Here is a 16,174-nt window from a genome sequence, read left to right on the forward strand (position 1 = left end):
CCACCTGGTAGCTTCCAGGTAGCAAACATGTCCTTCTTGCAGCAGTGAAGGAGATGGAACTTGGCCTACCTGGTTGCCAGCTGCCTTCTTCTTGCTCATCTGGCTGCTCCTCTGCTGAGCACTGCAAACAACAGCAGAGACATTCAAAACCCCTCAAGCTCTTCTTGATCACCTGAATCCTGCTCCCATCAGACAGCCACTACAGTGAGTTCATGCCCTTCACCACTGGTTTCCAAGCCTCGATAACCCAATATATTTCCATCTGCTCTCTCAGCCTGGTCTACTCATCTTCTCAGTCCCACCTGAACCACACTTGAGTTACTAACCCTTCACAGCTTCTGCTGTTTCCCCCCCCAACACCTAACCAACCCTAATACTCTAACTCCCCCTTCTACACATCCCTATCCTCCTCCCCAGACTTGCAATACAGAGCCACTAAAACCAAGCAATACTGAGAGCTGAACTATACTTTGGGACCACAGCATCTGCGCCAGGGCCTTTGCAACCCATTTACTGGAGCAGCCATAGGACAGAGCCACAGGAAACACATGCAGAGAAGGAGAGACAATAGGATGTGAGTGCTTACTTGGCAAAGCCAATGAAGTCCTCATGGTTTGTGTTCATGTAAGCCAGCTCAATGTCTATGAGAAGCATGACCTGCCAAAGAGGAGCACAGAGCAAAACAGAGGTTAGTGACTGACACTGCTAATAGTCAGGGGCAGACAGAACCCTGTACGCTGTTCATCTGATCATCCCTCTGCAGCCAGACACCCCTTGGCTTAGGCCACTCCAGCCTAGACTGACCCTTCAAAGGTGTCCCCCACCCTACCCAACCTCCCCTCTTACACACACTCCTGATCCCTTACCTGATCTTTGGTCCTGCCTTCTCTCTCACGAATGTGAGTAGTAACAATCCTCTCCATCTCCTCACGCAGATGAGGGTACTGGCTGAGCTGCAAGAGAGAGAACACACGTGCACATGGGAAAGGGAGGTATAAAGGGGGGAGCAGCCCCCCCACATGTATGCATGCACACATACACCCTGCAATCAGATATTTTCAAGGGAAATTCTAGAAAGCTGGACTTGCAGAGATTTTTCCAAGCTCCTGGAGGTCTGCGGGGGACAAAAGTTCATTCCCTCTTGCTTTGGGCTTCAGAGAAAAGCCCTTTTCACTCTTGCAGCAACCCTTCTGCCTCACCAGAGACCTGCTCCAAACCCACCACATTCTTCCTGGTATGAGGCTCTTGACAAACCCCAGATGCAAATGCGCTGCTAATTGCTTGTTGGTTTTTTTCCCATTAAAGTGAACAATTTCTCTTACATTCAGCATCTCATTGTAGTAGGCTAAATAGATGAATGGCCTTTTGCTACAACCTGCTAAATCCTATGGGAATTATCCCTGGGAAGTGAAGTGGATTTCCGTCTCCATTTGCTGACACACTAAGTGAAAGCATCTGGCCCTCTCCGTCAACATCTGCCAGCAGAGACATAGGATCTGACCAACTCAGGGGGACATGCCTTCAAGAAACACTGTGCTCTGGGCATCCAGCTGCTGCTATTTGCTCACCACCTGTGTTGGGGCAGGATTACATAGTTGAGGTCTATTATTCACATCACACCTACACCACACTTTTTGCCATGTTACTGAGGAGGGAATCCTTTCCTGCCCAGAGAGAGAAGTAGTACTTCACTAGCTGTGTTTCAAAAGAAGAATATCTACAGAGATCATCATGATAAACCCTTCCAAAATGAGCATCCTTAAAGCCCTGTGGGTTTCACACAGCACCTACCTACTTGCCTAGATTCATATGAGCCTCTAGTGATTTCAGTAGCATACCTGTGTGTTTCTCAGATCAGGCCCAGCACAGTCAAATGAAATTAATCCTCCAGACCCAGGATCTAGCCCTTTCTTCACCACTTCACCTATCACCTCTGAAATAATTCCCCCTTTTTTTTTTTTTAATATTACCTTCAATTTGACTATAACATCAAACAGCATTTCCTAATATAAGTCTTTTATATTCCCTCAAGGGGTGTATAAAAAAAGAAATCTTGTTTGCTTATGATCTGTACTACATTTGTTTCATTCCTCCAATTTACATGAGAGCTTCTTCCTAAACTGGTTTGGCCTTTTGTTCTGTATACATGCTAGAAGGAACTCGCTAAAAGCGCGCAGCATCACTACTGTAAGCCAGATCCTAGTCTAACCAGCAACAATATTCTTAACATCTGACTACAAATAGTCTCAAACCCTTTCAGCACCGTTGCAGTCAAGTTGCAATAGCCTGGAACTGAAATTGAGGACTAGCTTTGACACTGCTTATTTTCAAATGTGTGGTTTGTTTTGAATGCCAATGACCCTACAGAGGCAGGAAAAAGCCACAAGTGGATCTAGCATTCCCCACCACCACCTTGTCTTGAAAGTACAAAGTGGGTGTTCTCCATGATCTTTATGGTTCAGGCAGCTGGTTGCTTCAGAGACACACAGGCAAAGCTTCCTGTTTCCTTTGGGGGGGGGGGGGGGGGGGGGGGGTTGGCAAAGGATAGATGGGCAAGTTATGTCAAACAAAAACAGGAAGTTGGAAAACCTCTAAGCAAGTCTCAGCTTCTTTGCTTCAAATTAAAAAAAACAGTCAAACAAACAAACCAACCACATCAAACCTCCCCCCACCACCCCACTCCCAACCAGTACAAATGCACACAAAGTACAAAACAAGTTGTGGTTTATTCAGAACCCAGGTCACCCAGCAACATTCATGTGCAAAAATAAATCAACAGCATCAGTCCCCGTGCAGGAGCTTCCAACCCCAAGCATGCACAGAAGAAGCAAGGGTGGGCAAGGAAAGAGAACACAGACAAGCCACAGAACGTCACACCACCAGGGCACATGCAATTGGGCATAGAGGGGCAAGGAGTTATCACCAGCTGTACAAACAGCACCCAGAAATGCCATGACTGAAAGACAGGAGAGCAGGCGACCCTTCAAGGGGTTAAGTCTGTCAGCCTGGGATCGTGTCCCAGCTCAAGTGGGTTTTCAATCCTGTTTTAGCTGCATTTGCCTGTTTAATCAAAATACAAGCTCACAGCCCTCTGAAACCAAATTTGTCCCAATGTTCGTTAGTTCCCCTCTTTGCAGATTCCAAGAGTCCTTGCCAGCACAAAGATCAACTTTTAGCTGAAGGGTTGCTGACTTGCAAGACCTTCCTGCACTTGTGAGATGCTGCAGTGCAGTCTGGCACAGAAGGTTCCTGCTTTTGGAAAAACACTGGCTAGAACACTATCCTCTTAAACGTAAAGCTGGCATAAGCATGCGAGCCCTTCTGTTGATTTTGGAGCTAACTCTCCATTTACCCAACTGGAAGGAGCTCAGAATCAGGCCAGTCAGAGCAGTTCTTAATGGCTACCTTCCCTTCAGCCCTCAACTTTGTCTAACAGTCAAGAAATAGTCAACTGCAAATCTCTTTTCATATAGGAAAGCTGTACTTCTGTAGCACGCAACAGATGGGTTTGTCTCCTTCTGTGTTCTTTATTAATAGCCTCATATTATTCCATCTATGCAGCTTTATCAACTGCACGTACAAAGATTTCTTCACCATCTGGGGTGAAATGAAATAATTGTGGCAGCACACAAACAGTAACACACAATAGTTCAGGACAGCAACAAACCAAGGCTACAGGACTGTTAAGCTAATTCAAAAGGTGTCAGCCCAAGCGGACTTCCTTTCAAGAAGCCTTGCAGGACTTCTAGTGAGTTTAAAAGTTTGTTTTTGTCATCAGAAATGCAGCATCAGTCCACAACACAGCAGGCTGGGTATTACCTTACAATTAGCATCAGTCCTAAAGCAGCCTTTTCCAGATGCTTCCCCTAATAGCACATGCTCGTGTCCACATCAAGCAGTTAGGGCTATAACATGCAAGATAGATATCACAAATTAACTAATGCCCCTGTGCTGTTACTACCTTATGCCATCAGAACCCACCTCAGGCTGGCTGCTATCCTAAAGTGGTCTATAGCAGTTTACCTTCTACTCTTTCAGAAGGAGATACAGGCAGGATTAACCTTCTCATTACATGTAGATATTTGACTTTAAGCATTACTAAAGCTTTCTTTTTATTTTCCAGTAGTATTGCTACATATTTTAATTCAGGCGCTTGTTTTGCATCTCTAATGTCTGCGTCCCTGGCCTCTCCAGCTTTTATTACAGCCATTAGTCTCCTACAATATCACTGCTACTATCACCTTCCTTACAGGATATACCTTGGAACACCTTGCATCACCTTGGAACATCCTCACAGGGTCCTCCACCATATCACAGATTAAAATCCACACAGCAAGTGGGTGTCCAGCCAGTCTAACGGCATGGTGCAACAGAGAAACTGGAATTCAACACCCTTGGGGTCTTCATGATCTTTCTCACTCCTCACCCAGAGCAAACATCTCCAGCCAGATATAGAACACAGTGTAAGCAATCAAACCCATCAAATTAATAATAAAAACAACAAGAGAAACAGGCTGGAAAGGAGTTACTTTGCCTCACCACATCAGCCCCCACAGTCTGGCTACAGCAGGACTCTCAAGAAATAGACTGGGCAGAGCTCGGAGCATGTCAAAGATGACTCCTTAACAGAGGCAGAGGTGAGCTCTGTATTCCTAAGTACAACCAGACCGTATTAGCTCAGCTCTTGCCTTCACTCTGAACTCATATCAATTCTTACATTTAGATAGGTGTATATGTTAGTGAGTCTGGCTGTAACCCTGGAGAAAGGGAATTGTAATTTTCAAGTCCTAAAATAACCCATGAAACAGCCCTTTCCAACTCAGTTTCCAGAACATACTTCTGTTGTGCCACAGACGTGTTTCTGGCCCCTCACTGCTAAGTTTAACACCAATTGCCACATCTGCCTTTTTTTTTTTTTTAAGGAGGCATGTGGTGCCCCCTCCTGGAGGAAGCCAGCCTGGGAAAGAAACCCACTCCTGCCCCAGCCTCCAAGCGGTATTTGACCCCCAAGACAGTTTCCCTCTCCACTTACTGCTGCCCTCTTCTAGCCTAAGGCTTCACCTCCTGTGGTTCACAGCATACAAGGAAAAGCATCCACACTACCTCCCCCTGAGCATAATCCAGGGAGCGAGAGATCAGCAGGAGAATGATGCAGAGGGTGTAATGCCTGGAAAAGCTTTTCCCCGAGCTTTTGGGACAGCAATCTTCCATTGACTCAAAATATCTCTTGCAGAACATCTTGCACGTCAAACTTTTAATTGACTGTTGTTTTGTATGCACTACTGCTCAACATAGCTCTGCAGACAAGATGAAACCTGCAGACCACTCATGCTGTGGGGATGCAAGATATTTTTCTAGGGTATCCGGATTTTAAGGGGGTCCCAGAAAAAACAAGGAAGAAGTTCCAAATGCACGAGCAGTGGCATAGCAAATGGGGCTTGCAAAGAGTTTGATCCACACTGAGGTGAATGCCACTGAACCAGAGAAAAGGGGTATGCTAGAGCGATCCACTGGATCCCAGCTCACTTCTCAGCTAAAGAGCCCATCAACTGATGCCCACTTCTCTTGGCCTGCTTTTAAACTGCTCTTACACCTGCAGGTTGCTGCTCTCCTTTAGATGCATCTTTAGAACCATTTTCTCTCACTAGGTTTGCTGGAGTTCCTGGGGTGGGTGTAGAGAAACAGCGTGGAAGAGTGTGGGAATAGGGTGGGCATTGACCTTTCTTTGCATTTTTTGTTTCTTTACCTTTTCGCTACACTTTCTGATGGTGGATGTGAGCTCACTCACTACCATATCCACACACTTCAGACTCGGCTCCTTCAACTTCTGCACCTGCTTTTTCACTATGGCTTCAAAAGCGAGGTCAGGCGTGAAGAGACCCGTTCTGCATGGCAGGGGCAGGGTGGGAGGAAGCAACGAGGAAGAAGAAAGCAAAGCAGAGAAAGAACAGGAAGGAGGAGGAAAGAGGAGGAAGGAAAAGGGAAAAGAGAGAAAACACAAGGCAAAATGAGAAGTGAGATTTTGGTTCATTTCATTAGTTTATTGAACCAGGTGAGCATTGCTATGGGGCCTGTGCACTGCCAAGTATCAGGAGAGTCTACAGGCAAATGGAAGCGGCAAGGGGGAATGAGGTAGGAGCAGCTGGGCCAGTGAAATGGTGAGCTGTCAAGAGCAAGATGAAAGGATGGAACCCCCCAGGGATCAAGTGATCTCTTTCTGAAGGAAAGCTTCTTTGGATTTCAGGACAAAGCTGCTTGCCACAGTGAGCCACTGCTTCTCTTCCTAGAGGCTCACCAGGTCTCATTTCCCTTTGTCTCAGGCATTTCCCCTTTCCTTCCCACCAATGGTTATCTCCCCTTCATGTTTTCCTAGTTCCAGATGCAGGAAGCCTGAACAGGAGCCAAGCTAAGACTTGCAAAGGTCTGTCACATCTTGTTTTGGCAGAACTGAAGTCTCTCAGTTTCAGAGATTCAGACAAACTGCTCCACTTATGGAGCATATTTCATCTCACTCACCTTCCCTGCAGCGTTAACTTCCTCAGTAAGAACAGATGTACCCAGTATTTAGGAAAATGCAAACATGCTACAGGGCATCCATAACCATGCAAAGCATCTGTTCTGCCCCAGCTAACCTGTAGCATCAGACCCAACACAGGCCTGTTGAGGTTTATAAGAAATTACTAGTTTCCACTGACACTAAGTGGCCTGTATTCTCAGTGGCTCCACTACAAAAGAGCAGAAAGTCCACAGAAACTAAAGTTACCAGAACACGGCCAGGAGAGATACAATTCTGGACTACTGCACACAAAGTGGTTTTTCAGAACATCTTTAACACTTCAAAGCTTCTACCAGGATGCTCTTTGTTGCAGAATCTGAGTTACTTGTTTTAGCGTGGGGCGTTACTGCTTTGTAAGTGCTTTCAAGGGCACAACGTCCCCTTGACATGGAAAGGACATACTGCCTTTCTAAAAGTACAGGTAATAGTCAAATTTGGGGTGCCTACAGCTAACAACCAATCCAGGACTAGCTATAAATAACTACCACCTCATCTAAGTCAGATATTTCCTTCTTCACCTCATCTTTCAAATCTCTGTGGATAACACCTGCAAGACCCCAAGCAACACCAGTATTAAAACACTCTTCAACACGTATTATAGGACCTACAATCAGTCTGCCTTTCAAGCAGCAAAGAGTTGGAATGTGCTACAGGATTCAGCTTCACCCAATGGTCTCTCTGAAGGTGCCAACAATGCCCCTTTCTGAGCAAAGAAAGGCCATTTCCAGAGTTAAGTTCACATCCTCTGACTCAGCAGCAGTTTCCTACTAATCCAGTTGCCCTGCTAGGCTCAATATACGCTGTTTCCCCCACCAGACTTGGAGGGGCCTGCACACACACAAAAAAATTTAAAAAAAACAAAACAGTGTCTTCCAGTACCTGAGTGACAATATTTTGTTTCTTCGGTTACAAAATTGTAACCATGGCTACCAGAGCACACGCAGAACACCTAGCACCGAAGTCAACCATCAAATTCTTAGCAGTAGGATTTCAGCTAAAGCGGAATGCTTTAATTCTGAGTCTGTTACTTTCCCCCCCATCCCTGCGTCTCTTCTCCTCCCTTATTTCCTACCCTGGTGCACCCACCACCTGATCACTTGAGGAACCTGCTGCTGTCAGAAGAGATGGTCTATTCTGAAATTGTCAGTAAAAGAGGAAACAAAAAGAAGCAATGAAGAAAAAAGTCAGAAATGGAGGGAAGGATGCAAAGAGAAATAATGAATGGGAGATTTTGAATAGCACCTGATGGATGAAGATCAAATCAAGGGAAACTTCAGAGGGCATGAAAAAGGAGGGCCCTTCTGATCCAGTTAGCAGGCGACTCTGGATACTTGGCAGCCTGAGGGCCTGTGCTTACCTGTCGCCAGGCTCTAATGGCAATTTTCTGGGTGCTCCCCACAGTCACACACCCCAAGGGAGGGCAGCAGGACAGAAAAAGGAAGCTCCTCCAGCACTCTAGAAACCTGAGCAATCTCTCACTGCATCTACTTTGCTTTCCCAGACTGTCCTGGTAGGCAAAGCATATGCCTGCATGCCTGAGCCCTTCTATAGAGGCTCTCGGCCCTAAGGACTAGGCATTTCTACAAGTAACAGCAAATATCACCACTTGGGCACCTTTCCCTACCCTTGCAGAGACAGGGTGTCAGACTCTCCAGACACCTCCTGCTATGCCCATTTACCTGCACCTGAATAGCCAGTGGCTATTTCGGTCTCCAGTGCCCATACCACCACCCTAACTGAGGTACCTTTTCACCAGTACCTAGCCCTGCCTGAAGCAGCAAGCCATGGCTGAGAGGGATGGCACAAGTCTTATCTTGCTGCCCTTCAACCCCAACCTCAGAAACAAGAGCTGCCATACCCAAAGGACAGAACAAAGGTAGATTCCCTCCCTCAGCCCCAACAAATACCAGTATGGATCCCAAACGGGAAAACCTGAAGCCCGCCCTCTCTCATAGAGAGCAGGAGGACCCCAGAGGTTGATGACCTTTCTAACTTGCTTCTTCTCAGCCATGTTCTGCTCTTCAGAACAGGATATGGACCAAGCCAACCACAAACCAAGCCAAACACCACAGGAACGTCTCCCTGCAATACAGTCCACAGCTATAACTGCTGCAGCCTCTGAAGTTCAGCCCATATACCCTCCACCCCCCTTCAGGAGCACCAAAGGCTAGTTTGGGATTAACCCTCTCACTTCTACAAGAACAGAGGGGACAAAATTTAAATCCCAGTTTCTGGCTTGGAAAACAAACCCAGATACTAAATGTAGAGTCAAACATGGCCACATATGAAATACCCTTGGGTTTAGGAATCAGGAGTCATGCTACAGACAGAGGGTTGGCAGGGACACCTCCAGCATCCCTCAGCTCTAAAACATTCAGGGAGCAAGGCCATGGCCCACATCCCACACCACTTCCCTTCCTGTTTGGCTTGTTGGCTGGATCGCCCCAGACTGCTACCGCTCAGGTCTAGTCATGCTGAGGAGGTGGTTAGAAACACCGAGTGTGGCTGCAGGCAAGTCCCTGCCCAGGTCACAATGCTGTGCCGCAGCCAGCGAGCGGGTGGAAGGTGCCAGCTCCATGCTGCCTCTGGTTACCTTCTTGGTGCACTGTCTAACGGTATTGATTAACTCCGATATGACCATGTCCACGCATTTCAGGCACGGTTCTTTAATCTTCTTCACCTGCTTTTTCACAATGGTCTCAAAGGCCATGTCGGGTGTGAAGAGACCGGTTCTAAACACCCAGGGTGGGGACAAGACAAGGCAGGGTGGGGAGAAGGGGCAAGGAGAATGTCACAGCGTTACACACACATCTTGGAGCAGGCACCGCCACCACTGAAACCCAGCACATGGAGCTGGGGAGTGTCATGTCCCCCTGAGAAGCCCTTACTGGAGTCAATGGAAAGTGGGAGACACTTGGCACCTCCCATGAAGGTGGTGCTGAGTGCAAAAACAGATCCCAGGTGGACAGCTACCGCCAGGCCACCATTTCACCTCGATCACCAGGCCCAAGGGTGTCAGGGGCTGACCCCTCTGCAGCATATTTGACCTCAGAGTTGTGCAGCAGATGGGAGGCCTTTTCTGAAAAATTTTCTTAATGATTAGGACACTAACACATTTGATACCCTTTATTCAAGCTCAGCTGGTGACTGAGCAAAAGAAAGGAATAAAAATAAAGCCAGGTCAGTATTTGTTCACATCCAAGCATGGTGGATGGTCTCTGACAGGCACCAGGCCCTGCTCACCTTCCCAGGAACAGCACAACTCAGGGTCTCAGGGCCACGCTTTCTGACAGCCAACCTCTGCCAAGGGGAACACAAGTGTTTGCTAACTGTGTTTGGAGCCACTGGGATCCTAGTGAGGGGCACCCTGATGTTCCCTCAGATCTTTAGGGGAGGAGCTGCTCAGTACCAACAACTGTTTTGAACAACTAATTGTTGGTTAGTATGGAGGCAGAAAGTAAAAAACAACATTTTAGTTTTAACTAAATGAAGGAGTAGCATCCCTCTTTCTGTCCTTTCTTATGTCAAGACATAAGGAGGGAGAAAATGTCTAGTCACCAAGGCAGTTTTACCTTTTAGGCTTCTGCAACTCTCATATGGGAAGAGAAAGCAATCCAACTTGGATGATTCTCCCTACTCCCAAGCTACTGGGGTGGTCCAAGGAGGTTATTGCTCCCCTTTGGCTGACCTACCGTACCTCTGAAGTCTTCAACTCCATTTGGAAGGTCTAGAGGTATTTACAAGGCTATGCAGCCAATGGTCTGCCTAGTGCATGATACGTGCCTGATACCATGGATGTTCTTGATGGCATAGCTAATCTCCCGCCGCAGCTCCTTCTCATCGAACTCCATCTGCAACAAAGAGAGAATTTCATCAGAAACTGTCTGACACTTATTTGCGCAATCCCAGGATACACAACAGCATGCATTACAAAGAGGTCCCATGCCAGCACTATCATGTGACAGATGAGATATTAGTCCAAGCGTTGGATACAGAGTCCAGCCATAAAGCTTCTATTGCCAATGCAGACATCCTGGACCAATATGAATAGCTAAGGGTCTACATTTACAGATGCCAAGCCCCAGCAGCTCCCAAGGAGCTTCTTTGAGATAGGACTGAAGCGCTAGATTGCTTTCTAAAACAAAATGGTTTGTCTTCCAAGATTTAGCATGAGGTCTTGGCAGCTGTTTGTTCAATGAACACCACAAATATATTTACAACTCACATACAAAAATGCGTTATCCAATGTAAGGCAGGCAGTATTTCACTAGAAAGGCCTCATCTTATTCAAATGCAAAAAAACGCCACAAAAATGCAGAAAAAACAGGAGTGGAATGATTTGGCTCTCAAGTCTCTTCCATCTGATGTTAAAGAAAGTTTTTACATACCACTTCTGATCATGTTTTGTGTACTTTGCCATCCAATAAAATTATCATTTAATAAAAATCCTCTTCAACTGTTACGACAGTAACACAGTTTCTGCACTGTTCCCACCTCTAGACCATTGATAGGGGACAGACAGAAGTAATCCCAGGTACACCTACATCCTCCTTCCTGCTTCTGCATATCTATTAGGGCAACTTTAGGTCTAGTCTGGTGCTCAGGATCAAGAAAGTACAAGTTTCAGCATCATTCATACTATGTGAAATTCAGTCAAAGTAGCTTTGACACAACATACGTGCAAGGGTATTCAGTCATCGATTTACTATCATTTGTGTTAAAGGAAGTTATTTTGCACATTTAATTTAGCATTTAGGAACTAAGCCAAAGAAATATTGTCATTTATCTAAGAGAAAGTTAAGTTCTGCCACAAGGACAGGGACTGAAGGAAAGGTCAGTACTGTGGGAAGGCTCCAATAAAGGAATATAAATAGAAGTAAAAAAAGTGATAAAAGGAAAAACATGAAACAAAGTAGTCAAAGGGAAAGACAGATGAAAGATACCAAAAGGAGTAAGGAGGAGACAGAAAGAAGAGGTAGCACACAACAGACAAGAAGACAAAGTGGCTCTCAGCATCACAGGGAAGCAGTACCTTCACCAGTTCAAAGGGAAAACGCTCATGGAAGATGCGGTTAATCCTAGCTCCTCCTGACAGCTCATAGGTATCAATTTGGTCTCCAGAGCCTTCAATGCGTTTCTCAAAGTCCACAGCAAACTGCTGGACCATCCTGAAAGAAAACAAAAAGCATGAAGCAGAGAAGTGGTGGATGAGCAGTCACCTCCAGGGAGGGACATGCAGCTGAGGCCACTTACTGAAGCAGAGCTTTGGTCTTGCGAGCAGGGTCATCAGGGCGGAAGTTCTTGTACTCCTCCACCTCCTTCTCAATGGAGAGAAGCTGGCTTTGGAGCTTGTTCCGCAGTCCTGGCAGGGTGTCACGGATGTGGTTGGTCAATTGCTGCACAAGAAAAAGTTTTAAGATAATAAACCTTTAAGTGGTTAACGGGGAAAAGTTTGCTACATCTACACCACAACACAAAGTGGAACACTCCTCTCTTCTACATTCAGTCCTTCTGCGTGGTCCTAATAAAAAGTCTATCCCAGGACAGATACCAGTTATGAGCCTGCATCCCCAGCTCTTATTTATTCTTGACCTTCATTTTACTTTCTACTCTGGTAGAAAACTCCCATTCATACAAGCCTGCTGCCTCCAACCCAAGAATAAGCTTCACATAGAAGTACTTGCATTTCCTATTTACACCAAAGTAAAGGCTATTCTGTCTTCAGATTAGCACACCACTGACATCCAAGGTGGTGGTTAAGCCCTTTTTCAACAATAAGGGTGACAAGGCAAGGTGGAAGGAGCCAAAACCACTGATGTGGCTCTAATAAGAGGGTTTCCACAGAGCACAGCTGCAGAAAACTCCAGTTTAAAGATGAATATTTAAATGAGGAGGAAGAAGGACAGAGTAATTCTTCACTTAAGGGAGTATTTCAAGGGAGCAGAGAGGCAAGCAACGGTAAGTTGCTCCTGTATGAGACAGGACATAAGATAGCCTCAATAGATGGGAAAATGACTACCAGTATCACGTTTAAATCAATCTTTGCAGTTTACTGTTAGGTACAGAGACCACTAGAAATTTAGAAGGTATCTTTTAGCTTAACCAGAAAGACCTTGCATTCTGATAGTGTAAACGCCCAGAACCAACTATTGATTTTGCACCAGTGTCAACAAGAGGATAAAGCACTGCTCTGTCTTTGGTGTCTAAGCTCCATTATTGGCCTTAATGTGTTTCGCTGTGTCAGTATTATACACATCAGGTCCACTTCATAGGACGTGGCATCAAAATGCCTTTTATGGAAGGAAGGGTTAATCAAATCTTCACAAGTCTCCCTGTAGCAAAACAATTTTAAGTATTTATCAGTTTGTTGACCACAAGTTTTAGCTTTTCCTGTATCCTTCCATCTCAGAAGAGTCCTGATGGACTTCCATCTCAGAAGAGACCATTCTTGTGACATAGTGGGCGGCAGTTCTTAACCATTGGTAGTACCTGGTTCAATACTTTCTGCAGATAAGGGGTTCCCATGCGATCAGCCATGTGTCTGTAGGCTGGGTGGGAGAGAAAAAATTTTCTCTCTGCAGCCAGAGCTGCCTGAATGTCCTTCTTGCCATCAATGTCCTTCTGACTTCTGTTGACTACACCAATGTAACCTGTAAGAGTGGGGTTACAGATCAGATGGTTGCAAGGATTAGAATGTAAATGGGACTCAGACTGTGAAGGAAGTTACCCCTCTGGCAGCATTGAAAAGGGGAATTCTAGTGGCAACACATTATTAGGAACCGATTGGAAGAATTTAAAACTAGAATTTCATCTGAATGGCCCAAGTTCTGATATTTTGGTATGCAGGACAAAAATGACTATACAACTGAGAATTAGCTTATTTATTACTGTTCCCCCAGTCACAAAGCATACTGTCTCAATCATTTGAGACTCTTCTGTTAAAGTCCTTAGGATAGCTATGGCTATACACAGCATGTATCACAGTCCAAAATTATTTCATCTGATATACCATGGCAGTCTCATAAAGAAGTAAGGAAAGGCAAAGTAAAGAGAAGAGCATAAGGCTCTGTTTCTGCTAGGACTACATATCAAGGTACAAATACCTAAAAAGTTCCTATTAACAGCACGACTCATCCTGATTCCCCAGCTTTTCTCAGTTCCAGCCTAGAACAGAGATGGCTTTACCACAACTTGTTACAGGTGTTGCAGGAAGGGGATGCACAGGAGGAAGGGGATGAGGCCAGGACACCTCACACAGGGAAAACAGAGGAAGGAGATCATGGGCAAAGCATAAGCAAACATACCTCTACGAAGAGGAAGTAATTTATTTTCTAATACATCTCGTGCATCAGTTCCTTCATCCATAAGATCCAGCTTAGTAATGACTCCAATAGTGCGTTGCCCTATGGAAAAAAACCCCACAAAACACAATTGATGAAGCAAATAACTCCTGTATTATTTTCCTCTGTTCACAGAGCTTACAGATTGCCCAACTTGGCTACTCAAGGGCTCTTAAACTCAAACATTACAGTTTCCATCACATCCAAGAGGCCATGAGAGCAAAACAGACAATAATTGAGCTCAGTTCTCAGTTATATCCTGCTGAAACATGCACATGCTATGCCACAGCAGAGGGGGATTTTAGTGCAGATTTTCCTACTTTTCTCCATGTAGAATGCAGATGACTGAAGGAAAGGAAATCCTTCACGTTTTCAGACAAAAGAGTAAAAGGGGAATAACAAAAATTCTATTACAGTAACTGTTAACACTCACTAACACATCTTAGAAGAACGTGTGTTGGTGAAGATACAACCCAAGATGACAGACAGGAGCCCACAGCTACTGGGCTACTCACAACCAACAGGTGAAAGGAAAATCAGGCCACTGTCTAGTAATGTCATGCTAAATTAAGAGATATTTACCTTGAGGATCCACCTCCTTTGCTATCTTCAGGGCATCAGAATTGGCCAAATCAGAGTTTGCTGGGGATACTGCCAGGATAAGGCAATTCTCTTTGGTGACAAACTGCATGAGCATATCTCGGATCTGGAACTCAATGTCAGGGGGCTGGTCCCCTACTGGGACTTTTGTCATACCCGGTAGATCCACCAAGGTCAGGTTCAGGACTAGACATAGGAAACAGGAAAAACCACAAAGGAATGTTGAGGTATGAGGTAGGAATGTTCTGGTCTATAAGTACCACCTGTTGCTTTAGTGTCTCCAATATATAACAGGCATAACAGATGCACCCACAGAAGCATACAGAGCTTTCTAGTTCTTTCTTACTAGTCATGATGGTCAATAATCTCATTACGCTTCCCTTTAAATCACTTGTTTTCACACTGATTGGGGAAACCGTGCCCTCAAAGTCCTTCCACATAGGCTACACTGAAAGGGAAGGGATGACAGTGCATTTTTTCACTTCATAACAAAGACTGGAGAGTCAGAAGAGTTGGTTCCACTCATTTAGAGTTGTCCCCGGTATGGAAGAGCTCAGTCCTGCCACCCTTATTCAAGGGAGGCTCCTGTTAAAGTCAGCTGGGCCTTCTCCTGAAGGACTACAATACGCAGCCCTATAACTGTTTAATTGTCTTGCTGAGAGAAAAAATAAGAAGTAAAAATCAGGCATAAGTTCTACCCAGTCAAAAGTTATGTAGCACTGAGCTGCTGCTTTCCAAAAATGCCCATATAGCTGTTCACATTTAAAGAGCTGGCAAATTTGTGACTATGTCGTTCCCTTCTTTAAGTGTAATTCTTCCAATGATCTCAGTGGCATATGACACAGGCATTACCTGGAGAGACCTATACAAAGTACATATTTACAGGCAAACAGAAGGCAAGTGCTCTTCAAGAAAGCCACACTCTCCCCATCAATTTTTTTTTGTGCCCTTTATTTGCTCAGTAAAGACGTATCAGAAGGCAGGGAGAGACAAGAGCTCTTCACTGTAATGCCCACATTGATGGAAAAGAACACCCTCAGGAACAACTTTCTATAAAGACATCAGTTGTTTCAAGGAGAAGTTCTGCTAGCAGTCAGATACTTCAGCTGGCAGACAAATCCATTTAAGCAGTACAGCTAAGGGTGCTGGTTTGATACAGCGTAGCCCAGGCACATGAAGACCAAGGTCAAAACCAAGCACGCTCCCCATTTCATCTCTATCCTGTCCTTACTTCATGACAAAGCAGCAACCTGCCTCATCTATCTCCTGACTCAGATGCTGCATTAGGACTCACCATGGGGAGAGTAGACTCGAAGATTGATGGGCACAGGGGAAATCCCTTTGTTGGAGCCAGTAACACGATCCGTTTCAGCCTCAATTTCCAAACGGACCTCCTCAAAATCAGTGAATTTCTTTCCTTTGCAGTGTAGGAACTCACCATATTCTATTTAAATAGAAGCAGAGAGTCAGAAATAGTCACTAGAATCAGTAAAACATTGAAAGCGTAATGAAAACATATGTCCCAAAGCAATCAAAACAAAAACCAGTTGAAGAGACAAAGTCTGGGAGGGGCCTTTCCCACTGGGACCTGGCAGGTTGGCGTAGAAGAAGCTACTGTAGTCACATTATCTGAACAACATCTGAGAGAATTCAGTTGAGCCCAACATCCTCACAATCC

At 45.3% G+C, this 16,174-nt stretch overlaps 1 protein-coding gene across 28 annotated transcripts in view; it reads right to left on the bottom strand.

Moving 5' to 3' along the window:
- The window catches only part of DNM1 (dynamin 1), a 69,405-nt gene that overhangs the window by 27,471 nt on the left and 25,760 nt on the right, over window positions 1-16,174 (bottom strand). For 20 of the 28 annotated variants that reach the window (XR_012590093.1, XR_012590097.1, XR_012590103.1 and 17 more), the window contains exons 3-13: window positions 15,791-15,940; window positions 14,479-14,682; window positions 13,861-13,959; window positions 13,046-13,206; window positions 11,810-11,952; window positions 11,589-11,724; window positions 10,340-10,407; window positions 9,150-9,288; window positions 867-953; window positions 587-657; window positions 70-121 (exon numbers count right to left, since the gene is read on the bottom strand). Coding sequence is in view for 16 of the 28 variants with exons in the window: in XM_074609193.1 (XP_074465294.1) it covers window positions 70-121; window positions 587-657; window positions 867-953; window positions 9,150-9,288; window positions 10,340-10,407; window positions 11,589-11,724; window positions 11,810-11,952; window positions 13,046-13,206; window positions 13,861-13,959; window positions 14,479-14,682; window positions 15,791-15,940 (1,310 nt within the window). In the remaining 12 variants the exon portion in view is untranslated. Of the gene's footprint in view, window positions 1-60; window positions 122-586; window positions 658-866; window positions 954-5,746; window positions 5,886-9,149; window positions 9,289-10,339; window positions 10,408-11,588; window positions 11,725-11,809; window positions 11,953-13,045; window positions 13,207-13,860; window positions 13,960-14,478; window positions 14,683-15,790; window positions 15,941-16,174 lie in introns of all 28 variants that reach the window. The other 8 variants (XR_012590100.1, XR_012590104.1, XR_012590102.1 and 5 more) reach the window with 2 other exon arrangements.

The sequence above is a fragment of the Larus michahellis genome, chromosome 15 (genome assembly GCF_964199755.1).
Source record: "Larus michahellis chromosome 15, bLarMic1.1, whole genome shotgun sequence".
NCBI classification, from domain to species: Eukaryota; Metazoa; Chordata; class Aves; order Charadriiformes; family Laridae; genus Larus; species Larus michahellis.